Source organism: Canis lupus, chromosome 16 (assembly GCF_003254725.2).
Source record: "Canis lupus dingo isolate Sandy chromosome 16, ASM325472v2, whole genome shotgun sequence".
NCBI classification, from domain to species: Eukaryota; Metazoa; Chordata; class Mammalia; order Carnivora; family Canidae; genus Canis; species Canis lupus.
In genome coordinates, this window is record NC_064258.1 from 59,421,678 (window position 1) to 59,449,100 (window position 27,423).

A 27,423-nucleotide genomic window follows, 5' to 3' on the forward strand; every position below is an offset into this window, starting at 1 on the left:
TCAGTCTCCAGTGTTGCCCCCAACCCCCCAAAAGGAAGGCTGTTAGCATTTGTCTCACAGCATTCCTCTGGTAATTGCATTAAATTTCTTCCTCGTAAGCACTGAGACCAAATTAGCTTCCTATGAGCCAGAGCCTTGTCAGCGCTCCATTTGTTTATCTTCTGTTCTTGTTATCTGCTGCTTCCAGTTCCGTACTTAACGTGCTCATTACCTTCCTTATTTTAATCCTGTCCCAGCTGACCTTTCCAAATCCATGCTTTACCCTCCCCAATCTCTCAAACACTCCCATCGCCAGTCAGCAAGCATAAGCTCCTTAACCAGAGCTGTAATACCCCCTTTCATCTGGCTGACTGTGCCTTTACACGTTTATCTCTAACTACTCACATACATACTGGTCCCTAATCCCAGCCGGCTCTACCGGCCCTGTCTCTTGACCTCTGCTCTCCCCAATTATTCCTTGTTGCCTCATCTCCAGACTCTTCCCATCTCTTAGGACCCAGTTAAACTGTCAACTCCTCAACAAAACTTCCATTCTTACTATCCCATCTAAAAATAACCTATTATCATCTCTGAACTCAGTATTTCTGCCCTACAGCTATGTTCCTTCTGAACATATTATCTGTGTTAACGTCGTAGCCATGTATCAAAGGATTGAAGGCAAAACTCTTCATATCACAAGCTTCTCCCAAGCCCACACTCCTGCTATCTTCCTGTCTCATTAATCCCATGACTGAAGCTCCCAGATAGCTCTTGCTCACCCACCACTGCTCCAACTCTCCCTCTTCCAGACTAGGAACACATGAGATCTGTCAACGGACCACCCTGCAAGGCTTTTTCCACTCCCCTGTTCTCACTCAGGGAATGCGCTTTTATTTTGTTTATTAAAAATATTAATTTAAGGGCTGAAGAATAAAGGCATATAAAGACATTTTGAAAGTTATTTTAAAAAGACTCCCGTTATCCCTCTTTCAGATGTGATTGTTAACATGCTGACATGTCTTGCATGTACATATGCATATTTTATAGTGTGTGTGTAGTTGAATATTGTCTCTTGTTAGTTATTTGTGTTTTTCTTCATTTTTGATATTATACATAATTGTATACCAAATGGTATTGCAAGTAAACCTTTGCTTTTATTTGTAATTAATACATTGGAAAAAACAACCACAGAATTTTTGCTGGGTGAAATGGTGGAAACATTTCTTCCAGGTCTTACTATATATCTTTCTATAAAACAAAACAGATCGTCTCACTTGCCCACTTCAAAAAATGTTTATTCTGTCTGCTTATTATGTGCAGGATAAATTGAAGCCCATTGGCATGCTATTCAAAGTATCTATTTCTTCCCTTATTTTAAAAATATTAGAATAGTGCTAGAGAAAAATGAAAAGCCTGCAAAGTAGTTTACTGTCTTCCTAGATGCAAAAGATAAGTACAGCTGAAAATCTGGTATATATTTCCATAATTTCTCTATGAGAGCCTGAACATATACAATTTTATTTATTCATTTATCTTTTTATTGAATTATTTTTACAAAAACAGTATCATGCCATATGTTATTCTGAACACTTTTTCAGTTTAATAAAGATAGTCAATGTTTTAGGTTCTTATTAGTAATCCTACCTCATTCCCTCTAGTTACTGCATAATATTCCATTGCCTGAATGCACCATCATTTGTTTAAACCATACCTTGTTGGGGTGATCGAGTTGTTTTCAATTTTTTCCCTGTTACCAGCCATGTTGTATATTCACATTTAAATTTTTATAGCCATTACAAAATTGCTTCTAAAAAGAGTAGATACCACCTCCAACAATGTATGAAAAGGAAGATTCTTCATGTTTTCACCAAAACCCAAAAAAGTCTTTTAATCTTTGTCAGTTTTGTAGTAAAAAAAAAAAAAGTCTCTCTAACATTTTATCTGTTATATTTATTTTAGCTTTTATTTTTTAACATTTTTGTCATATTTATGTACTTACTTGTTTACTCATTTCTGTCTCTCTTCTTTTACTTGAATTCCTTTCTTTATTTCTCTCTGCCTGACAAGACCTGTCCTAGACATCTTGAGGCAGAATTGGACACGTGCCCTTCTATGCTGACCTACAGCCTTATTCATACCTGTTTGGAGCTTGAGATGCTGTGCCTTGCAGTGGATTTGGGTTTTGTTTTCTCACACGCCTTTGTCTGAAATGAACAGGAGTTCTTTAAGGATGACATTATATTTTATTTGATTTTTAAATGTTCCCTCCCTAGTGATATGCTGTCTGCCATATCGACTTTCAGTATTTCTTTAATTCTAAATGGCTCTTACTTTATTTGTACTTAATTTTTGTTATATCATATTTTTTGTTGGAATCATGAGACATTTTCCAAATTGGCAAATTTCATGGCACCAAGGAGCAGGGGTTGGTTGTCTGTGAAAGCCTCTCATTGGCATATAACAGACATACCTGAAGCTGCACAAAGTATCGGTGTATGGCTTGTTCACAAAACAACACCCATGTAACCGGCAACCAGAGAAAGAAATAGAGCATCATCAAGACACAGCATGTGTCCTTTCGGCTTCATTTGAATCATTCATTCTCAAGGATAATAATTATAAAAAAAAATAAAAAAAGGATAATAATTATAACCTTCAGATCAGTCTTGCCTAATCTGAACATTATATAAAATGGAATTATGCAGTGTTACATCATCATTTCTTCAACCTTCATTCCCACTGATAGAGCTAGATTATTGCATTGCATGAATACACCACAATTTATTTATTTATTCTGGATGTTGAGGGACATGTGCATTCCTTTTCTGGTTTGGGTTGCCATGTTGAATATGCTTTCATGTATTATTTGGTGAACGCATGCATGTTTTTCTCTTGGATGCATACCCAGGGTTAGAATGTCTGAGTAGTGGTGAGTCCTAGACTCAGCTACAGCAGATTCTATCAAAGGATCTTCTAAAGTGGCCGTACCTATCCTTACTCCCATCACCATGTAGGTAAGACTTTGAGGGTTTCCACCTTCCAACTACACTTGGCATTGACTGTCTTTTTCATTTTAGCCATTCTAATGGATACGTAGTTGTTTTAATTTGCATGTCTCTGAGTAAAGACACCACTTTTTTGTATGTTTATTTGCCTTTCGAAAATCATTTTTTTGTGAATTGCCAGTTGAAATCTTTAGGCCCTTTTGTTTTCTGTACCAGAATGCCTATTTATCACTTGTTGATGTGTATATAGTTTTTATATACCCCGAATGCAAATATTTGCTAATTATATGTTTAACACTTACCTTATACTCTATGGTCAGTCTTTTGGTATCATGATGTCTTTGTTAAACACAGGTCCTTAACTTCAATGAGTAAAATTTATTTTTACTCATTTTTGTTTCATAGATAGTGGGCTTCTTACCTGTGTTTGAATTGTGTTATGTCAAATGTTTTTTGGAGTTGTTTGTATTTTGGGGTCCAGATTAAGAAATTCTGCCTCTCAAAAGTTATAAAAATCTTATCTTAGGTTTTCTTGCAGATTTATTTTACCCTACATTTATGTCTCTATTTCATCTGGAGTTGAGTTTTGTGTATGTATGAAGAACATTCAGGTATTTTGTTGTTGTTGCTGTTGTCATTAGTGAAATTCAATTGGCCATTTGTTGAAAAGTCAGTCTTTCTTCATGGTATGTTACAATGTGATTTTTATTATAGATAGATAGATCTATAGATATATCCGTTTCTGAACTTTATTCCATCCCATTGATCTATTTGTCTAACCAACTTAATGTTTTTCTATCTCAATTACTTATTTTATAATAGAGGATTAACAAACCCACACTGTTTTTTGAAAAGGTATCATCGAGTAGGCCAATAACTGCAGTGATTTACTAAGATAACATATAGGAGGCCCAGATAATTAATATTAGGAATGGAAATTAAAATACACCCACATGGTAGAGATGAGATTTTAGAAAACTTAAGAAAATAATAGATACATTACATCAATGTATTAGAAAAATCTTCCAGTCAAAAGAAAAAAAAAAAGAAGACAACAGTCTTATTTATTTAATGAGGCTAAGATGACTATGTCAGACGGCAAGTCAAGTACAATAAATTTTAAAAATAAAAAATAAAAAAGTACAATAATAAAAATTAAGAGCTGAACTTTGTAGTCCATCTATTAAATAGTAACTCTGTGATCTTATAAATAGGTGTAGGAAAAAATAATTTAATCGAATTTAATACTTTTTTAATGATCAACTACATAGCAAGGTAAAAGGGAAACCCTCCTGCCACATTATGCAGCAGCAGATTTTTCTTAAAATGAAAAGGGCTGTACTGAAACCTTTCAGCAAAAAGAATAATGATGTAATATGTTATAGTAGAAAATACCATAATAGCAATGACAGAAGAGAGGGCATGTCACAAACGTGGGGCACCCTGCAGGTGGTTGGGAGCCCACGGACTGTGACGAGGCCTCGCGCCCTGCGGGGTGGCACCCAGTTCTGTGTCCCACCCCGACTTGTCCTGGAAACTCCCGGGTCGTGGGAGCAGCTGTCCCTCGACCTCGAGAGCCGACCTGCGCCCTCCCGTCTTCCCCGTCCCGCAGGCCTTTCCCACCCTGCAGCGCCTGGCGCTGCTCACCCCAGGACTGCGGCCGATGTGAGACCACAAAGCTTTGTGCGCACCATCGTGACACTAGGTGCCTGCCGGCCCTGGGCGGAGCCTGAAACAGCCCAGTGCACCCCCAGGGGGGCTCCGCAGGACGCAGTGACTCCTTGAGTCACCGTGTTGTGCCCCCGAGACTCACCTGCCACTGTGTGCCCATTATACTTCAAGAAAAATACCCGCCCCCTACAAAACCCACAAAAAAGAAAATGCAGAACAGGACAAGGACTAAAAAAACAAAAACAAAAACAAAAACACGTTTACTTACGCTTTTAAAGTGAAATAACAAAATCTACATTTTTCGGGATAGAGGGCTTGCAAGTAATGTGAAATTACGCCGAATGTAAAAAAGCAACTTGAAAGTGGTAGGAGCACATACACGCCAAAATGACATCTCTTATGCAATTAGTGTTAACTATACAAATTAGGACTATATATTGCCTGGGGATATATATACATATATGCACGCAACGACGGTGACAATTATGGAAATGCGAGATGGGGGCGTGTAAATGGGAACATTTTGGAACGGGGAGTGAGAGGAAGAGCTGACAAGTAAGGGGAAAGCAGAGCAGTACGGCTCCATGTGTGAGATTTTAGTTTAGTTTAGTGTTTAAAGATTTTATTTATTTATTCATGCGCAACACACAGAGAGAGACACCGGCAGAGGGAGAAGCAGGCTCCCCGCGGGGACCCCGATGCAGGACTGGAAGGCCGGGGTCGCCACCTGAGCCAAATGCAGACGCTCAACCGCTGAGCCCCCCGGGCGTCCCTAAGATTTTATTTTTAAAGAAAGGCTGAAGCCGGCAGGGCAGCGTGTTACATGGGTGGCGGAGGCCGCAGAGCACCTGCCCCATGCTGTGCTTTGCTCTCTCCTGGAAACATTTCGCAGGAAATGTCCTAGAACTATGCGGCCCGGGTCACACCCCCTGCACGGTGAGATCGGGCTCTCTTTGGATACGTAATATCCCCAAAAGATATTATTGGGATTCCTGTGCTGTTTTCCTTACGTCATTTATTACGATGTTTATCCCCCTGACAATTTTGTGCAATAGGTGGCGGAGGGGAAAGCAGCGGCCAAGGCAGGCGGGAGACCCTGGTTCGGAGGGGCGGGGGGTGGGTAGCCGAGCCCTGGGCCTGCCTGCAGCCCTGCCTCTGCCGCTAAAGGACAGCCTGGAAAGGTCCATAACCCTGGCCGAGGCATACTAAGACCTTCTCGGGGCAGGAGTTTGTGTCACACACCTGCGTCTGTGTGTTGGTACTCAACGCATTTTCAGAAAATAAAATTTAGAGAAACAAACACAACGCAGGGCCAGATGGTCCCGGGCCGAGAGCGTGTCCTGGTGCCGGGGCATCACCTGGGAGCCTGTTTCTCCGGCCCGCGGCACGCTCGCTCCCACCCAGTGGGCATCGCAGATCCACAGCGACACCACTTTGGTTAGCTTAGAGCAAAGCGGTGTCAAACTCACCTCCGGTGTGGGAGCCCGGGAAAGCTTTGAGCCTTAGAAACGAGCTGACACGCTGGAAAGGAAGAGTTTGGTGCTCAGCTCCGTGGTGGGCCCGAGGTCAGGGGCGCTTGCATCATGCTCCCCCCCCGCCCCCCCCCGGCGGGGCCAGGCCCCGGCAGGCGACCCGCAGGCGAGGGCGGAGGGGGCCACTCGCAGTAAGCCACGACTGTGCTCTCTCCGCAGCCTGCACTTCATCGTGTTCGACACGGAGACGGCCCACGACATCCTGAAGGTCTGGGACGGCCCAGTGGACAGCGACATCCTGCTCAAGGAGTGGAGCGGCTCCCTGCTGCCCGAGGACATCCACAGCACCTTCAGCTCACTCACCCTGCAGTTCGACAGCGACTTCTTCATCAGCAAGTCGGGCTTCTCCATCCAGTTCTCAAGTAGGTGGCGGCCGCGTGTCCCTGGCCGGAGGGTGGCCCTGGCAGTGTCCCAGGTCCTGCCCATGCAGCCTGAGGCAGGCTTCCCAAGTGGGGGCTCAGGAGAAGTGGGCCGGGGCCTAGGACGCACCGCACCGGAGGGAGGGGCCAAGGCGGCAGGTGGTCCTCTACCTGGTGCCCTGCACACCTGCACCAGGGTCCCCGGGGCCCCCAGTGTGCGGGACATCTCTGCAGCGGGGCTGCCCAATGGCCGTGATGAGTGTCAGCCCCAACCACCCGGAGGAAGGGCCCTGTGCTGTCCCCCTTCGGGGCCACTCCGGGAGGTTCCCATAGCGCAGTGCCCCTCGCGGGATGGCCCATGGGACCCTGTGTTTGCACACCCGACCTCCTCCCCCCGGGGAGCATCTCCGCCCGGGCCACCCGGCCCATGAGCGGCTCCCTGAGAAGGAGGGAGTGCAGACACCTTGGGGAAGGTGCCCGTGCAGGCCCTTCAGAGGGCGGCTCGCGGGGCTGTCGCACAACCCGGTGCTGCACGGGGTCAGCCGCGCTCGTAGAACAAGTGGAATTTGCACACCAGCACATTCCGACTCAACTACCTCTTGGCAGGTCGCTGGTGGGCCATGTTTAGGATTTACGTAAGAAAATGGGCTTAGCCCAGTTTAATGCTTTCAAAGGTCACTAATAAAAATGAGATTATTGTCCGCACAATGTTTTCTCTCTGGTTTCACTGTGCTTCCAGCGCAGGAATTTACAAACATGGGCTAATTTTACTTGCTGGTCTCCAGTTAAAAAAAAAAAAAAAAAAAAAAGGTGAGTTTGTTCCAGCTAACCTGGCTTGGGAGGAAATTCCTTTATTGCAAGACTTTTGCTCTTATCTTTAGAAACGGTGCTGAGTAGATGGTAGACGTGTGATTTACCGTCCTGATTTGGCAAAACAAAAACGCGGGCAACGCTGTGAGGTTGCGTTTGCTTCTCTCTCCTACTCATTCCATACTTTTCTGGCCTCTTTTTCATTTAATGCGTTTTTTTTTTTAACAGCAGGTTTAGGTTCATAGCAAAATTGAAAGGAAGGCACAGAGGTTTCCACGTGCCCGCCAGCCCCCATCAGCACCCCTACCGGGCGGTGCACCTGCTGTGATGGATGGTGGGAGATCACCGTCACCGAGAGCCCCTAGTTCATGCTGGGGCCCCCCTGGAGGCTGACATTTGTGGGGTTAGAGAGCGTTTAACGACGGGCGTCCCCACGGTCGTTTCACCGCCTGCACATCCTCTGTGTTCCGACGGCGGGTCCCTCCCTTGTGCCCTCAACCCCTGGCCACTAGAGATCCACTGACCGTCCCCACGGCTTTCCCGGAGTCTCATGGGATCAAACTCATAGTGTGTAGCTTGTCCAGACTGGCCTCTTTTACCCGGTGACACGCATTCAAGTTTCCTCCATGTCTTTTCTCCCCTTTTTAGTGACGGGAAATACTTTGTTTTCTGGGTGGACCCCAGGTTTACGTATGCGCTCACCTACGGAAGGGCTCCTTAGCTACTTACAAGGTTTGGCGATTGTGAACAAACCTGCTGTGAATGTTCTTGTGCAGGTCTTTGTGCGGATCTAAGTTTTCAGGTCATTTGGGTAAATACCGGGCAGTGTGATTGCTGGATTGTAGAGTAATAGGATGTTTAGTTTTGTCCCTGGCCTTTTAATTTTTTTTTCCCTTTTTAAAATTCTTGCAGAACCCAGAAACCACTATTTTTCTCTGTTCCTTCATGATTTCCCTCTCTTCAAAAAAACATCTACCCAGTCTGGGTTATTTATTTTTTTTAAGAGGCTCTTTATTAGAGTTATTTAAAAATCATAGACATTTTGATTCTCCTCATATAATTAATAAATTGGTCTTTAGGAAGTGATCAATATGAACATATCCATCCATTAAAGTTCCTACAGAAATGAAACTTGCTTTTTTTTTTTTTTTTTTGGATTCAGTGTTTCAAGTGTTTTGGTTCGAACCATGAGAAATTGTCATTTTTATACATAAAAATGTTTGACAACTGGCAATTTCATATGGTTTGACAAGACCTTTCATGTGAACTTTCCCTCCCCCATTTCCAGCGAATAAGTCTGTGCGTCGGGTTTGCTTTGGGAAATTCCACGTTAGGGGAGAAGTATGCTGTTGACTCTGAGGCTCTTTTATGAGTTGGTTTCTGCAAGGTTGTCTTTAAAACTCTATAAAAAAAGCAAACCAACAAGATATAAAGACTTTTTTTGACAAAATTTAGAAAAAATTTGTCCTGGACTCTGACTTAGGAAACGTGGATTTCTCGCTTGACCTCTAAAGATTGTGACTGACCTTCTATCTCTGTCCTTATTGCTTCGTTTGTGGATTGAGGATATGACACCAATTTCCAAGGGGAAATTCCTTTTTCGAATATCTTCTACCATTTATCGAGCTACTCTCTGACCCTAGAAGGGAATGTGTGTGGACTAGGTCTGCTGTCTGGCTTGGATTCATCCAATGGGGGGCTCGGGCAGAGAGACCCAGGGACCAGAACACCCTGGTTCCCCCGCTGGTGACCCTGGGGTTGACTGTATCCCTCAGTCAAAGCTCACTGCTTTTCTCAAGCCATGTCCACCCATGGTCTTTTCCGGGTTTTTTAGCCAGTTTCCAGGAACCACACTTCCACCTGGGATTGGCCTTCTGAAGAAACGCCCTCAAATAATCCTATTGGGAGTGCACCGTATATTTTGTGTTGGACCCTAAATAACACGATTCTAGAAGTAACACGGACAAGTCTACGAAATAGTCAAGAGTGTGTCCCACTCTCTCAGTTGATAAGTCGAATCCTAAACCTCATTCATCCACGTGACATCATATCCAGCTCAGCCTCAGCACGTTCGGGTGGATGAGGAGCCCGGGGTCAGTCGACCTTGCGGGGCCCCTGCCGGGTTTGGAGCCGGAGCGTATTCTGGGTGGTGAGTGGGAGGGACCGGGCCCTCTCTGCTCCCGGTCGTCACCGGCTCGGTGGGGGTGCCACAGCCACGCGGCCCCATCTCACATGGGCTCCCGTGGGGGCCGTGGGCCGTCTCGCCGACTGGGCATCCAGGCTGCCCCGTGAACCCCGCGGCACAACCCACCACCCTGACACCAGTGGGAGCGGGACCCTGGGGCATGAGCCCCCGTGTCTCCAAGAACTGCATGGAAAGCTGACTCCTACATCTGGAGTGACTGCCTTGTCAGCTTGTCCGGGTCTCGCCCAACTTCAGTGCAGAAGGCTCCGGAAGCCCTCCAGTCGGATGATAAACCCGACGCTGCCGTGGGCCAGGACCCCGTCGGCAGCGCGGGCTGGGACAGCTGGTTACCCCACCACAGCCCACGGCTAATGTGTCCCCCCCCTACCGCCACTGCAGGGCCTTCCCTTCCTCACTGCGGGGCTCCCCCGAGAAAACGGGTTTAAGCTGCAGCCTTTCTAGAGCAAAGGGATGACGAGCCCCCTCACCATCTGCAGAAGAGCCTGTCCCTCCAGACCCACAGGACTTGCTCCTCGTCTGTGAGTGGGAGAAAGGAGAAGTCCATGTATTTGTGTCTGCGATCTGGAGATAGAAAAGAAAAAATAAATAAAATTAAAAAATTTAAAAAAAAAACAAAAATAGAAGAGAAAGAAAAAAGGAAAAAAAGGAAAGAAAAAGAAAAAAAATTGATACCTTGTGTATGTTGCATTGTTTTACCATTCATCAGCCAAGTTAATGTTAAAATTTGAAGTGATAGCGCTGCACTATGATTTCAAAATAAAACCTAAAACAATGGAACTGAAAGGAATATCCCCCTCATGTGACGGGTACCTCAAGTAGGACCGCCGCTGCCAGGCAAGGGGGCCGTTTATTCGATAGTATTAAATTAGTTTTCTTGGTAAACCGTTTTACCTTGATGGTACGCCTGTGATACGCGGATTACGGATTATAAGTACCACTGAATTATTGGAGGGGAAACATTCATTTGGACACTGGTTTTCCTGGAGACATTTGGATCATCAGATTTTTTTTAATTTTTTTTTATTTTTTATTTATTTATGACAGAGAGAGAAAGGGAGAGAGGCAGAGACACAGGCAGAGGGAGAGGCAGGCTCCATGCACCAGGAGCCTGACGTGGGATTCGATCCCGGGTCTCCAGGATCCCGCCCTGGGCCAAAGGCAGGCGCCAAAACGCTGCGCCACCCAGGGATCCCGGATCATCAGATTTTAAATGACTTTGAAGCATAAGAATCGGACATCGCTGCTGCTGGGCCTCAGGCACGTAACCCCATACTGAGTTGGAGCTGCTTGATTTTCGACTTGATTTTGTTTTGTCCCTGAAACAGCTTCGTCAACTACTTCAAGCTTCGCTTTCCTTCCGAGTCGCCCCCCGCCCGCGTGCAGTGGCCTCTCTACTGCAGCCTCCTCTGCTGCTTGTCCTCTCCCAGGGTGACATCACGTGCTTCTCCTCCACGAGCATTCACCCCTCAGGTGTTGCGAGCCGTCCTCCCAACTCCTCTCCCCTGAGCGTCCGCGGCCTACCCAGCTCCCTCTGGGCTTCGATGTGGAGATAGGGAGCGGGCAAGCCGGCACGGACACTCACCCATGCTTCTAACCCCGTCTGTTCTCCAGCCCGGCGTCCTCGAAGGCTTTCCCGTCACCGCAGACGTCGGCTCCATTCTGCTAGCTGCTCAGGGCAAAGCCTTTGATGTCATTTTTTACCAGCCCCTTTGTCTCACACCCACATATCATCCAACAACAAATTCAGTAGGGTCCATAGACAAAACCCCAATTCCCACCAATTCCCTCAACCTGTCCTCTAACACCTTGGTGGGCATCATCCGGGATGGGGCCGGGTTATCGTGTCTTATGGAACGGCTTCCTATCTCCTGCCCTTGCCCGTGTACTGACTCACCTGAGCATGGGAAGCGGGATGAGTCAGTCTTGGGGCACCTCAGGGGACAATTCGCTCCTGATCAGAACCCTCCACTGTCTTCCCATCTCAGACTCTTCCTATTGCCGAAGTAAAGGCTCTCAAGTCTTCTATGCAAACTCGCCCTAATCCCCATTTTCAACGTCACCCACAGTCACTGCCCCCTCCCGTCAAGCCCGTTGTAACTTGCCCTTCAGCGGGACACGACCCCTCCATCTGCCCCACACGTACGGCGTGTGCTTATTTTACAGACCTACATGCACGTCCTTCCCTCCCCGCTGCTTACTAAGGCCCAGTATTGCCACGTCACCTTTTAAGGTCCCTTCAGCGGGAAGAACCATTTGTCATTTAACCGTCCATCGGTGACAGCGCCTGTCCCGTGGCGTGTGAGCGCTCTATTTGCAGCTACCAGGCTAAGTTCTTTTTTTTTTTTTTTTAGGCTAAGTTCTTGGAGGGCAGACTGTATTTGTGTTTCTGCAACATGATATATAATTGGTGGCTAAAAAGTATTTGCTAATTGAATATGCTTGGAAATACTAGGATGGTTCTGATCGCATGGCGAGCACCGCGGGCCGTCTACGGAAAATGATGCCTCTGGCATTAACGCTAGCTTCATTCAGAACCTCTAATAGAAGATTTTAGTAGTAAATATTTAAATGCCAATTTTAATACCAAGATTCTTTCACCTCTGGGTGTGTTTTTATCCAACGTTGACAGATGAGATAAGTTACCTGTATATGATGTCTACCGTCAGTTTAGTGGCCCTTATGGGCTGTGTTTTGACTGGTCAAGAACACATTATACAGATTCAGTACGAGTCACGTGTCTCTGTTGACCATTTATGTCTTATAATTATTTATACATTCATTTAGCCCCGATTATTTAATATCTTGATACCGTTTGGAAACCACACAGGGCATTTTTGTTTTATAAAGCTCAATATCCATTTTTTAAAAATGAACAGCGTTTAATCTGTCATTTGATGAATTTGGTTATTTCATTAAAACGCGATCATTTGTTTTTTTTCCCCTGCTCTAAAATAATCTTGGACCGGGAGCCGCTGTTTGCCGGAAATTACACATACGTTCCATCCTGTATGGAAACAGTAATTGCTCGTTCTCCGCTCCGCAGGCCTGCGTGTGTTTAATGGCTACTGACGGAGTAGGGGAGGTAGCCCACGCTTCCCGACGTGTGTGTTGACTTCGCTTTACCGTAAGACCAGCTTTTCTGCGCTAGGAAATGAGCTGTCGATGCTCACAAGATATCCAAACCCCATTAAAGCCCCATTGTCCTGCCAGCTCGGCACAGCATGTAAAACATGCGAACGCGCACTGACTAGTGCAATTATGCTAATTGTAATCAGCCCAACACTTTTCATTAAGACTTAATTACCATTTAATCATGCATAAAATGCAAGAAAATGGAGTTCAGCACACAAAACTGACCTTTTACTCCGGGGGTTAAATCAACTTCCGCTGAGCCTGCAGTGGCCCCGACTCTCGGCTCTTCCTTCTTAGGGAAAACAGCTCTACAGCGACCTCGCATCTCAGATTTGGTGACATTGATTTCTTGGTGAATCTCAGCTGTAATTTAGTGGCTACACAACATCTCTTCCTAATTTGCTTTATCGAAAGATAATTTAATAGGTACAGTTTTATGCTTAGGAAAAAAAAAAAAACATTTGTTGTTTATGGTGGGACAGGCCATTGGAGCTGCCAGGTGCCGACCAGAGTGGGTGCGTTTTAGGGGACAGACGAGCTGCAAACGCTGGGTTCAGGAGGCAGGCTTCTGTGGGGGCAGGTGGTGAGAACCACTGATCCCTCTGCTCGCCTGGGACTTTCCCCCGGGACTGATGGGGCCCTGACCACCGGTTCCTACGTTGGCCGCTCACACGCGTGGCCTGGGAACAGCTCCGGCCGAAAGGGCTTTATTGAGCTTCGATTGCCGGCACCCAGCTCATGGCTGAGGCACGAAGCATAGGTCCTGAATCGATTGAGCGTAAAATGCCACTTTAGCCGAGGCTCTAAAATCCTGCATTTTGTGGAAAGCTGAGATTTAAGCCATGATTAGTTTTGTCTGACACCTACGTGTGTGAGACACCTAGAAGGAGAGAAACAGGACACGTAAATGACACATTTCCTGTTTGTGAGAATATATCTTTTTTTTTCCTCCAGTTTTATTGAAATATAATATAGTCGTGTATAAGTTTAGGGTATAGAACTGGCGATTTGATGATGTTTATATTTTGCAAGGCGATCAACGTCTTCGCTCTCGGTAACACCCGCATCACATCACATAATCACCGTTTCTATACAGTGGTGAGAACACGTGCCACCTACTCTGAGCACCTTTCAGGCGTGCGATATGGTAGTTCGCACTATGATCAACATCTCCCCGTTTCCCGCAATCTCCAGCCGTGGAAACTGCCTTCCTACTCTCTGATTCTGTTGATTTGTATTTCTTAGAGTCCATATCTCACCTATTCCTTAGAATTTAAGGAAAGGGAAGGGAAGTTTTAAGGAAAGGGAAATGCTCCCAAATTTAATAGACTGAATTATCACAATCTATTCCTTGGATGAGATATGCATTTTTTGTCTTTGTCTAACGTATCTTACTTAACACAATGCCCTCAAGGCCATCTATGTTGTCACAAATGGCAGAATCTTCTTCTTTTTTGAGACGGAATAATATCCCGTTGTATCCATATAGATACAGACAGATGTAGAGATCGATGCATACCATGGGCTTGCATCCTCTTTATCCATCCGTCCATTGCTGGGCACGCAGGCTGTTTCCATACCCTGGCTACTGTGAGCAACGCTGTGATGGACATGGGGGTGAAGATATTTATTCAGGATCCTGTTTTAATTTTCTTTGGATTAATAGTCTGTAGTGAGATTGCCGGGTCATATCATGACTCTACTTTTTAATTTTTTTTGAGGAACTTCCTTACTGTTCCCCACAGTGGCTGCACCAATTTATATTCCCACCCACAGTGCACAATGGTTCCATTTTCTTGAGGATGTCTCTTTGATGCTTGATAAAAAAAAAGAGGATATCAACGTTTTTCTATAGAACTACCAGCTGGAATACCACCTATAACTGCCTTTCTGCTAATATAAATCCAGCCCGTGCCCGAAGCTCATTGATCAGGCCTCAGGCAGCAGTCACAGCATGCCAGCCCTTCCCTAAGACTTTTCAACATAAAATTGTCCACGGATCTCAAACTCTGATTCAACACATGCTATATTAGGCGGACTTGTGCAACCTTGTTTTAAGGAAAGGGAAATGCTCCCAAATTTAATAGACTGAATCATCACAATGTCTTTAAAAACATGTCATTCAAAAATAAGTGGAGTCAGTAATAATAGCACCGAAAATGCAAATCGCCGGGACAATAAACATGGAGTTTAACCGTCTACGTGCGCTCTGCCCAGGGCGAGGGCTACCCTTGGCCTCATGATGTGTGTGACACCACAACTGCAGTAACGTGGCGGTAAGGAATTTAACTACTTACTTATTCACTCATGGATGTGTGGCATTTATTCACCAACAAATATCTGACCCCTGCCTGGTACGTCTCTGCTGCCGTGCCGGTACTGAAGACCCAGCGCGGCGAAGGCAGAGATCACCGCAGTCACCGAGAGCGACGGGGGAAAGGCATCAGACAGCCAACGTCCACAGAGTGTCCGCTTACAGCAGCGCTGGAACCACGCATGCCCTTCAACGGCGATGCCCTGTGTCTGTCTGGGCCTGCGGATCCTAACCGCGCCCTTCCCCTCCCAAGGATGAGCGTTCCAGCCCTGGGACTCCCAGCCCCGTCTTCAACCCTTTGGTCTTCTCCACTTCACCCCCCGAACCCCTCCCGAGATGTGCACTGTCCATGCTTCCCCTAAAACGCTTGAAAAGTTAAGTTCGAACATGTCTGTCTTCCACTCGCTGGTCTTTCCCATCCCCTGCGTCGCACTCCCCCGCCGCCCCGTTCACCTCATTTCTTCGCCTTTACTGGGGCCTGGAGGCTGTTGCTTTCTCCACCTTAGGCCTTCCTCTTACCTCACGACTCCTCTTCTCTATCCCAGCAATGCCTTCCGTAGAACCGCGCCCCTTACGCTACGCTGCACCCCCTTCTCTTATGGGCTTCCTGCCATTGTCACCTGCCCCGGGTGTCACCTGCCTCATTCTCATGCCGGCTGGGAGGGCCCCTGACAAGAGCCACAGAAGCCACCGGCGTCGTCCACTGTGAACATTGGCCACCCCCTCCCCAGGGCTCAATTTACTTGTGTGGTGAGCTCTTATCCCCACTCGCCTTATCATTTTCCACTCATCACCACTTTCCCCAAGTCATCGAAGCTGTCATAGCCTCTGTCACTTAGCAGGTGACCTCCAGTCACACCTCAGCAAGACCAAGGATGGTCTTCCACTTCCGTCCAACCACATCCAGATCAGTGGGGATGGGTGTCTCCTCCCTCCTGTTCCCCAGACGAGTGGCCCCTTCCCCAGAGCAGGGCTCCTCCTAACCTCGCAGCTGCTGCAGGGACTGTGCTCCGCGTGCGGGCCTTTCTCTTTCCTTGTTTTCATGCTTCGCTCTCCCTACGCCTTACCCTGAGTCTGTAGATACTCAAATCTCATAGTACACACCTAGGACTGCCGTCTTCCACTTTTGGGGTTCGCCTTGTGTCTCTCCCCCCACTAGACCCCTGGTCCATCACCACAGCCAGTCTCGGGGGATCAGCATGGGGCCCTCATCACAGAGGCCGCCCAGCAGCCAGGTCTCCTCTGGCACCAGATTCTGGTCCAAGGGGCCATTCGGAGCAGGCGATTGTGCTGAACTTGTATTTGAGAAGAGTCGCCTGGGCAGAGAGCAGATCTGGTCAAGCTGAGCACCTGCTTGAAGCTGCTCTAGTTTCTTGCTCCCGTGGGAGTATGAGCCGAGCTGTGGCGTATGACCTTGGGGCTGCCATCCAGCCACCATCCAGCCTCTGTCCAGCCTCCATCTAGTTGCCATCCAGCCTCCGTCCAGCCTCCGTCCAACCACCGTCCAGCGTCCGTCCAGCCACCATCCAGCCTCTGTCCAGCCTCCGTCCAACCACCGTCCAGCCTCCGTCCAACCACCATCCAGCCTCCATCCAACCTCCATCCAGTCGCCATCCAGCCTCCGTCCAGCCTCCGTCCCCCTCTCCGTGCTCGCTCACTGCGTCCTCACCTGCACTTCGCCACAGGCTTTCCTCTTGTGTTGACACCTTCACCGGGCCCCCCCGGCTGAGACTGCACCCCCCGCCCCCGCTGTCCTCCCTTTACAAGTTGCAGCAAACACCAACCCCTTGTAGGAGATTCTCTGAATCCGAAGAATAAATAAGAACCCATTTTATATGATTTTTATACTTCTCCATCGTAATACTCACCGTAAATTACTTTTATAACCTTATTACGTATTTACATATAAATTACATATGTATGACGTAAGCTTAATAAGACTGATTCGGACCGTGACAAACTGCATGGTCTCAAATGTACGCACACACGCGGCACACATACATACCACGTGAACGCACACGCACGCACAGACATTTGCCTGATTTTTAGAATAAGCGACGCAGAGGCGGGGTTTTCCGTGCACGAGGACGTGCGACCAGGGGCTTGGCCACATCCTTAGTGATGTGAACGTGAGCATGTAACTCAAGCTCCTTAGCAATAATTTCCATGGTAATTAGGCTAAATTGGGACATAATCCCGTGCCTACCACGGCACAGTTTTGATGCAGACAATACCCAACGGTACAGAAAATGAAAGCACTTTGACTTATCAGTTTTCTCCAAACATAAAGAATTGCCATTATGTATTCTCAGTTCTAGAAATAGACTCAGGGGAAGCGTTACGTGATCAATGGTGTAGTCTGCAGCTCTCAAATTAGGTTTTCCCCTCCCTTTGGCCTCCTGCTTCACACCACTCGATCCAGACTGACGGTAGGAAGATTCTCCTGACTCGTGCTTGGCAAGAAAGCATTCAGATACTGGAGTTTTGACCTCAAAACAGGAAAAGAGTTTAAAGAAATAAATATCGCTTTATCAAGCTAATGATAAGATGCCAGTTCTTCGCAGTGCTGCCACCAGCAGAGGGTTCTATAACGTATTCAGATTATTAACCATGCCTTTGAAATCAATGCATAATAGGCAAATTTGCAAAAATTTGATGAAAAACTTGATGGTAATGGTTTCCTCTCCTCCGATCTGTTCTTTGTCAATACACAGATTTAATTGTATTTTATTTTATTGTTTTATTAGAGAGCAGATGATCAGTTCAATCATCATTACTTGTGTGGGAAGATGTTTAGAAAAGGCTCCCTGAAGGGTGAGGGTTGACTTTTTTATTTTGATTTTGACTTCAGATACAAAGAAATTAAAGTTGCTGTGGTTCACAGAGTGAGGGATCCTTCGGAGTCATGAGGATGCAAAACGCAGCCAGGATTTTTTGGGACATTCAAAATTAAACTACTAGTGTTACTATCAGACGTAAGGTGTTTTCAAAACGACTTTAACTGGATTAGTATTTTTTAAACCTCAAAGGATAATTGTACTTGCTGTCATAAGTTTCTGTATTTTACGTGATGGAAGAAAAAGTGCTAATTAGTGTAATTGTCTCAGACACTGCACTGTCCCTGACTCAAGAAGTTTGCTTGCTTCACCCTGCAGTCCTGGGAACATGATTAGGACAAGGGAGTCAAGTATTATTGTGAACACTATTAATCTTTTATATTTTTAGGGTTTTTTTAGATTATTTATTCATGAGAGACACACAGAGAGAGGCAGAGACACAGGCAGAGGGAGAGGCAGCCTCCATTCAGGGAGCCCGATGGGGACTCGATCCCGGGACCTGGGGTCACGCCCTGAGCCAAAGGCAGACGCTCAACCACTGAGCCACCCAGTGGTCCCTTAACCAAGTTAGTATAAAACAAATACCCAATATTATAAAATACCAATAGGAGAATCAGAATCCAAATGTAAGACCGGACTAAGCAGGGGGGAAAAAAGCAAGGGAGTGACACCTGAATTAAAAAATGGAAATCTGTGGGGTGGGGGATCCATTGTGTCATTTAATAGTTGCCGTATCAATACCATTTCTTAAACTATTATATTTTCATTTAACCAGCATGAAACATTTTTATGGGGTTCAGACGGGGTTTGGCTGTAATGAAATACACATTCCTCTGTGCGAAAGCAAAGCTGTCGACTCATCTCTGTAGCATATCAGGTTCTTTTAATCGTAGGATCCCTGTGTACTCGTGTTCAGTGGGTAGAGCTGTGACATATTTTCATAGCTATTTAGCACGTTTGAAGCATAAAGATCATAAGGCAAAGTTTCCACTTTGGAAATATTGTGACACGGGACACTTGAGCGGCAGATCCAGGGGTATTTAGTGTTTCCTTACAATGTCACTCGCTCTGTCGACACATCTGTTTCGGCACCTGTGCTTCCACCGGCAGCCTGCAGTCTACACGCTTTCGGAGGCTTTAACGGGTCTGTCCGAGGAGCCCTCGCCCTTTGATCCGTTCTTCTTGGCTCCTGGCTCATAGTGAGAGCGCTCGTGGAGCCTCCTGGGGGAGTAGTAACTGTGTTCAGTTATATAGTATATATATATTTTTTTTCCAAAAGAAAATATATATATTTTTTTTCCAAAAGAAATTGTCATTGTCCCCAGGAAAGGGCAAAGATGACACAGGGTCCATCTTCGCATTGGCCAATATTTACCCTCCGAATTTACCATCGGGAAACCCAGACTGTCTCTGTCATGAAGAAATATTCAGAAATACGTGATTTTTGTGACTGGATAAAAATTTTAATCCCTTTCACTATGAAATGAAATGTGCATATACACATAATTTATATAATACAAATATTTTTATACGTGAAGGGGCTTATATGCACTGTATGCGATTCAAATGAATGCTAAAATTTATAAATATGTGTACGTATAACTTTTATATTTTTTACATTAGAATTTTTCTTTAGAAGTCATTAAAAATCCACATGCACCTATAAGAATTAAAACAGAGAGATCCCATGGGGCCCTCACAGAGTTTCCCTCAATAGCAACCCCTTGCAAAGCAAGAGTGCGTGTCACGGCCAGGGCATTGGCATCGACACGGTCAACATACGGACCCTTCATCACCAAAGGCACCAAATACCCACACCCACGGCCCTCCTGCACCCACACCTTCCTAAACCCCACAACCATTAACCCATTCTTTATTGCCATTAGCTTTGTAATTTCAAGAATGTTCTATGCAAGGGGTCACGGAGTAGGTCGTCCCTTGAGATGGGCTCCTCACTCAGCCTAGCCACGGGAGACTCGACCTGCTTGCTGCCTGTATCCACCGTGTATTCCTTTATACTGCTGAATAGTACTCCGCGGAAGGGCTGTACTGGCATGCTCCACCACCACCCCCCCCCGTTGAAGGATGGCTGGGTTATTTCTGGTTTGGGACTATCACGAGTGCAGCTGCTATAAACATCCGTGTACACGTTTTGGTGTGAACATAACTTCTCACTTCTTGGGGATAAATGCCCAGAACTCTAATTCTGGGTCGAATGGCAATCGAACATTTAGATTTTAGCTGCCAGATCATTTTCCAGAGTAGCTGAACCATTTATGTTTCCACCAACGATGCATAAATGATTCGGCTTCTCTGCGTCCTCACTCACCAGCGTTTATGTCGTGCGTGTGTATACGCGTGAGCATAGTGATGTATCCTATAGCTGGCTGCCCTCGTAGGGGTCGTGCGGTTTCCCGAGGGCTAGTGATTGTGAACGTCTTCCTACGTGCCTATCTACCATCTGTGTATTCTCTTCAGTGAAATGTTTATGCCTTTTGCCCTTTTTAGTTGGGTTATTTCTTTTTTCCATCTTGTGCATCCTTTATGCATTTTACATACTAGTCCTTTGTCTGATATATGGCTTTCAGACTTTTCCTCCCAGTGCATAGCTTGTCTTTTCAGCCTCTTAACAAAATCTTTCATAGAGAAGAGGGTTTAATACGATGATGTCTAATTCATCAAAATGTGCTTGTATGGGTCAGACTTTTGTTTTCATGTCTAACTAAGGACTCCTTGCCCTGCCCTAACTCCTGAACATTTTTCTAAAAGTTTTAGAATTTGGGGGATCCCTGGGTGGCACAGCGGTTTGGCGCCTGCCTTTGGCCCAGGGCGCGATCCTGGAGACCCGGGATCGAATCCCACATCGGGCTCCCGGTGCATGGAGCCTGCTTCTCCCTCTGCCTGTGTCTCTGCCTCTCTCTCTCTCTCTGTGACTATCATAAATGAATAAAAATAAAAAAAAAAAATTAAAAAAAAGTTTTAGAATTTTGCTTTTTGTATGGAAAGCTGTGATCGGTTGTAAAATAATTTTCATATCAGGTGTGAGACTTAGGTCGAGATCATCCCCCCCCTTTTTTTTCCACTCTTGTGTATTGCTCCAGCATCACATGCCGCTTTTGAAATCCAGAGAAAGATAGATTCCTTTCTTCCCCTATGTGCTTGAGTGATCATCAGCTCTCGGAAGACTTGGTGTCTCCAATTATTGAAGGACTTGGACATTTTCAGAAATGAAAGGAAGTATGTTGAGACTTAATCAGGTGGCGCTTTGTGGAATTCAGACCCACTTTCTTTAATTTAGAGCCCAGGCTTGAGTGGACGCACCCCGATGGATGGATGAGTCAAGGTTTCTCCTTCTGTGTATTTTCTAAGCTTTTTTCAGCCACTTAGGCACTACTGCACATGGAACAGAATTCTGACTGCTGGTTAGTGTTTATCCTATGAAACAGAGTCTGTGACCCTTAAGAAGACGTCCTTACTCATGACTAGGATCTAACCTAGAAGGGAAATTTTCAGAAAAATGACGACCTTATCCTGTGCATAAAGAATTCGATTCATAAAGAATTTAAATCAGTTTTCTTAACTCAAGAACATGAGGATTAAAGAGATAAAGCTTCTTAAACTTTAAATTATCAATATAAGGGTAAGGAAAAGGCCATATGAGTGGGCAGAGTTAACACACGACTGTTGTCTGTACCAGGGGCCAGCAAACATTCTCTGGAAAGAGGGAGATGGCAAGTGTCTCAGACTCTGCAGGTCACAGCTAGTCGATGCTGCAGTAATCCCAGCCCCGCGGTTGTGATGCGGAGGGAGCCATAGACGGTGCATAATGGGGTGGTCATGGCTGTGTCCCCATAAAATCATATTCACGGACACTTGAATTTCATGAACGCAATTTGAATTTCGCGTATCACGAAATAGTATCTTTCTTTTGATATTTTTCAACCATTTAAAGGGGGTAAAAACCGCCCTTAGCTTGCCAGCCCTACCGGAACAGGTGTTGGGCCAGATTTGGACCTCGGGCCGTCATTTATCAACTCTGGTGGGGGGGCCGTTAAAAGCAAGCTCGATCAGTCAATTAATATTTGCATCAGGCTCACCAGTTCCATAGATTGGGGGGCGAGCTAGGAACACCAGCCTCTCATCTAGTACACATTAAAGTTGCAAGTAGGATGTTACGACGTCCAAGGAAGACATCATAACAAAAAAAGACAAGTTTAGTTTGATTGATCGCTGTGATTGGTTTGTAAACTCATCGAAAAGTAAATAACCTCTTGCAGACAAAGCGAATCTAATACTATAATCCTGAGAAGTCTAATCCTAAATTCATCCAAAGTATATATAATGTTGTTTATTAATTCATTAGCTCAACCAACCAACGGGGTGGCGTCACTGAGTGTAACATGCCAGGAACTGTTCTAACAGTTGAGGGTGACGAAGAGGATGAAACCAGCGCCCGTTGTTTGGCAGCCGCCCCGTATTCCTCCTCTCAGAGACGCCGGTTTCCTTGAGCATCCCCTGTCCCTGGGCGCAGCCGTCAGTGATTTGTACATGACTTTCGAGCGGGGGTGCGAGGGCTGCTGGGGACACCCTGGCGTCTGCCTGCCGCCCTCCTCCTCGCCCCTGTCCTGCGTGCATCCACCCCGACCCCTCCGGGGGCCTGTCTCTAAGCCCCGTCGGGAGTCAGACGCCCCCCGCGCCCCCTCGTGCCTCCTGACTGGCCTCCCTGGGCGCCCGCCCTCCGCCCTCTGTCCTGGGCGCAGCACCCACACTTACACAGTCAGCTGCGTGTCCCACTGCTGTGCTCAGAGCCCTGCAGGGACGCAAATCGGGCCCCGCGGGCCTGACCTGCCAGAGTTCTCTCCCCCCACATTGCTTCTGGCCCCTTCCTGCCTCGGCCCCATCCCACCCCCATCCCCATGCTACCCTGGGAAGGTGCTCAGCCCACTTGGCTTCAGGGTCTTTGGAGGCCTTAGGTGCCTGCACGAGCAACCCCCTCACCATGGCTCCGACGGCAGCGTCTCGGGACCCTCCGACCTCCCTAGCTGGCAGCAGGGAGCCCCCCTCCCTCCCCTGCTCTTCACCTGCCCCCCCTTGTCCTGGTGACCCAGCAGATTGCAATGGCTTCTCTTCCTGTCGCCTCCCCGCACCAGGGCCTGAGCTCACACGGGGAAGGGTCCCAACCAGCCTCCCGACTGATGTAGCCCAAGTGTCCAGAACGTTACCTGACACCCAGCAGGCGCTGGATAAGGACGCTGAACGCGGGCACACACTACCGGGTGCAAACACACCCCCACCTCAATCGTTGTGTTTTGTTCTGTTTTCTCTTTGCAATTTACTGAGTAGGAACAAATGCAAACATGTTCTTACTTTAACCTGCTATTTTTAGGTTAAGTGAGAACCTAAAGTAAGAAATTCACTTGTGAATCCTTTGGCTGAGATCTGAACAATCTTTACCATAACCGAACATTCTTGCATGGGAAAAAAACAACAAAAAAATAAAAATCCCGTCCATGTGGACGTCACCACATGAAAAGATGCCTTCGACTAAATACCACCGAAGGCTGTCCTTTCTCCAAGGGCGCGTCTCATGGCACAGACGCGGACGCGCTGCTCGGGGGGCGCATGGTCGAGCTCCTCGGGTGTTCACGTTCAGGGCACCAAGTCTGGGGATGAGGGTCACCCTGGAGAGCGCGACCCCGCGGTGTCCCCGGCTCCTCGGGTGTAGGCCTGAGTGAAAAGGGCGAGATTAAAGCTCTATTCAGTAGATGAGCGAAGGGTCAAAACCGAAGTCCTCTTACCCACGAAGGAGGCAGGCTAATCTGGAATCATCGTCAAGAGGTAGAAAATGAGCGACTGTCGCCCAGGAGGGCTACAGATCTAACACGCGGGGCAGTGTTGGCACAGTGCTATCATTGCCCCCGATTAATTGTTTTTTACGTAAAAACTTGTGCTTTGCCATCTGTAGTTTTTTGCAATGTGATAAGGTTTTTCTCAATGTGGCAGCTTGTAGAGTCAACTGTGTTTTTGTATGTATTCTTTGGTTAGTTTTTAATGTGGCTCATAAAAAATAATAATTTTACGCTTTGTATTTATCACACGTTTCTCACTCAGCTCTACACAAGGATTTTTGCCGCCTTTGTAAACATTTCATGGAAACCCAGCTCCATTAGCCATTTCTAAAAATTAATGTCATGAAATGGAAAACTAAATTTCTGATTATGAGGTCCAGATCAGGAAATAATTTAGGTTTTAAAAATATGAAAATAAACCCCCATCTCCTCCTTTTTGGGGGGTTTCCATCATAAATGACTATTATTTTTATTTTTAAAAAAGATTTTATTTTTTTCATTATTTATTTATTTATTCATTTATTCATTCATTTTATTCATTTATTATTATATATAGAGAGAGAGGCAGAGACACGGGCAGAGGGAGAAGCAGGCTCCATGCAGGGAGCCCAACGTGGGATTCAATCCCAAACCCTGGGATCAGGCCCTGGGTCAAAAGCAGATGCTCAACTGCTGAGCCACCCAGGTGCCCCATGACTCTAATTTTTAATTATTATTATTTTTTTAAGATTTTATTTATTTATTCATGACAGACACAGAGAGAGAGAGAGAGGCAGAGACACAGGCAGAGGGAGAAGCAGGCTCCATGCAGGGAGCCTGACGTAGGACTCGATCCCGGGACTCTAAGATCACGCCCTGGGCCAAAGGCAGGCGCTAAACTGCTGAGCCACCCAGGGATCCCCTATTATTTTTAATTAAATCCAACTTTACACTACATATTTCAATCCAGGTTTACGTTCTATGTAACATATGTGTAAAACTGTTAGCTTATTGTTGGAGAATTGATTATTTAACTTCCTGTTCTGTTTATCTCACAGATAATTCACCTTTATTCTGAAACATAACCTTATGTCATATCACGTTCATGCTTGTAATAGTCACAGTTTATCAAATACACAGTAGGGGCCAGGCCTCAGGCCAGTGCTGTCGATACTTCCTTCAGCCAGGACCTACGAGTGCCTACTGTGTGTAGGGCAGTGTGCTGAGTGCTTGACCTACCAAGGAGCAAGACCAATAGGGCTCTTGTCTCATGAAATGCGCCATCCGGTGAAGGTAAAATCAGACCAATAATGGGTGACCACGAGACAGGTCCCTCCTCTGCCTGGACGGCCGGGAGCATTTGCTCGGAAGGGCTTCTACTCTACAGCTGAAGGAATCAAGGAAAGATTTCTGGAAAAATGATATTTAAGCTAAGATTGGGGAGCACCTGGGTGGCTCAGTGGTTGAGCCAGGCTCACGGGTGGCCACTGCGGCCACAGCCTTGGTGGCCACGCCAGTCGGCCCCGGGCAGCCCGCTTGGTGCAGAGGCGGGGAGTCGTCAGGGTGGCCGGCCTTGCAGAGGGAGAAGTGGGCACCTGCTGGGCCCCGGCCCCGGCTGCCGCGAGCCAGGCGGCGGGGAGGCCTGTCCCCGTGGGGCGCGGTCCGGCCCCTGGTGGCCTCTGCCTTGAAGTCTATGCTGGCGACCGGGCCAGAGATGGAGCAGGTGCCTCCTTGGCCGGTTCCCAAGAGCATTCTCTGAGAACAGGGAGGGCGGGCCTCTGTGCGCCGCAGGGCAGCCTGAGCTGAGGGATGCAGGGGGCGCGGGGGGCGCAGGCCCAGGACCACGGGCAGATCACTGCTCCTCCAAACTGCTGCGGCCCTGCAGCCAGGGGGGTCCCCAGGAGGAATCGGCCTGGGGGGAGGGAGGAGGGGGAGAGGGTAACTGCGTCCTGCGTCCTGTCCAAAGTGGGAGCCTCTGTGCTGGGCCTTCCCGTGGGCCCCGGTCTCACACGTGCACATTTCTTTTGATTTCTCTTACAAAAAGGGAGCTTCGGCTCCGATTTCAGGACTTGTCTTGTGTCGGCTCTTTCTCAAAACAGTCAGCTCCAAACACACCTGAGCCCACGAGGGATACTGTCGGTGGCTGGTTCCCTGCCCCGCGCTGCCAGTCACGGAGATGGAGCAGGGGAAACGCATCAGTGATTGATTAATCAGGGGATTAGCTCATCAACCCCACGGGGGCCGTGGCCCCTGCCCCCCCCCCGCCCCATGACTCCAGAGGCCCCTTCCTGCCCTTCATCAGCGTGAAGCCCAGCGTCTCCCCGGAATAGCCAGGAACCGAAGCCTTGGCTTACACACTGGGAAGAGGGGCTTTCCTGGGTCTGAACCCCTGGGGGCGCTCAGGGTCTGTCCCGGGGACCCGGGGCTCCAGGTCGCCTGCTGGGCTCCGGGGCTGCGGCGCTCCGAGGGGCCCCCGGCTTGCGGGGCACCTCTTCTCATTACTATCTGGACCCAACCTCTGTTCCTCAAACAACGGCCACTCATCCGTCTCTCCTCGGGCTCCCAAACGGCCCAGGGCCCAGCCAGTGTGGACGCTGCATCAGCTGTCCCCAGGAAAGCCAGCCCTGGCTGGCCTGCACCCCAGATCTGCCCCTGGGGGCGGAGCCCGAGCAGCAAAGTCCGAGCCACTGGGCATCTCTCCCCGGAACGGGGCCTCCTGCCCCCGGCCGAGAGTTCATCCCTACCGCGAAGATGCGGGGTCCCCTCACCTGGGTGACCGACAGGCTAGGCAGGGCTCCTGCCACGAAAATGAAAACTGGCTTTGCCCCCAGAGAAGGAGGGGGGCCTCTCCCCATTTACACGGCTAAGGGGACCACGCAGGAGACCATCCCTGGTTCCAAACTTAGTTCAGCCGATGCCTGCAAAGTGATAGAAGGTGCTTCTCAAGCCGCCCCCTCCAGAACAAGCCTCACGAGGCAGCCCATGGAGTCCCTGCCTGACCGGGAGCCTGTCACACCGTAAAGGTCGCCTTAGTGGAATGGCCCCCCTTGATAAGCTGAAGGACATGGGTTATGCTGCGTGTGCATGCCGCGTGGTGTTACGGGCGTCGGCCTCTCCGCGTGGACTAGGTGGTGCTGCTGTGTGCGTTTTCCTGTACACGTGGAAGCACTGTCTACCGGGCGATGGTTTAAAAAGACGTGTGTACGGTAAGCAAACGTTTACTTCTAGGCACTAATACCTCGGCCAGTAAACATTTTTAAGTGATGCTTAGGAAACATGCAAGGACAGGGCTCCTGGGTGGCTCAGTTGGTTAAGCATCTGCCTTTGGCTCTGGTCATGACTCCGGGGTCCTGGGTTGGGCTCCCAGCTCGGCGGGCCTCTCTGCACTCTCTACCCTCGCTGTTCTTGCTCTTTCTCTCTCTCTCGAAATAAATAAATAAATAATAAATAAATAATCTTAAAAAAAGAAACCTTTGCAAGATGGACTTTATGCATTTAATAGGATGTGGACCAAGTTCTTAATTCTTATTTTATTAGAATTAAAAAAAAACATAACTTTGTACATGATGTGAGATATATGTATATATGCAAAATGTATGTATATACGCGCACACACATATACAGACACACATATATATGTTCTATGAATTCCTCAGTGTCAAGAATCACTTTATCCAATTAGCAGGAAATTTGGGTCCCTTGCAGGTTCTTAGTATAAAATGGTTCTTCTCTGTCTATAAGAAACAAAAA

General features: G+C 47.3%; 1 protein-coding gene across 1 annotated transcript in view; it reads left to right on the forward strand.

Annotated features, from left to right (window-relative positions):
- CSMD1 (CUB and Sushi multiple domains 1) overlaps positions 1–27,423 on the forward strand; it is a 1,869,137-nt gene that overhangs the window by 1,583,539 nt on the left and 258,175 nt on the right. Inside the window, exon 26 of the mRNA XM_049095299.1 lies at positions 6,347–6,549. Within this exon, the coding sequence (XP_048951256.1) occupies positions 6,347–6,549 (203 nt within the window). The remainder of the gene's footprint in view (positions 1–6,346; positions 6,550–27,423) is intronic.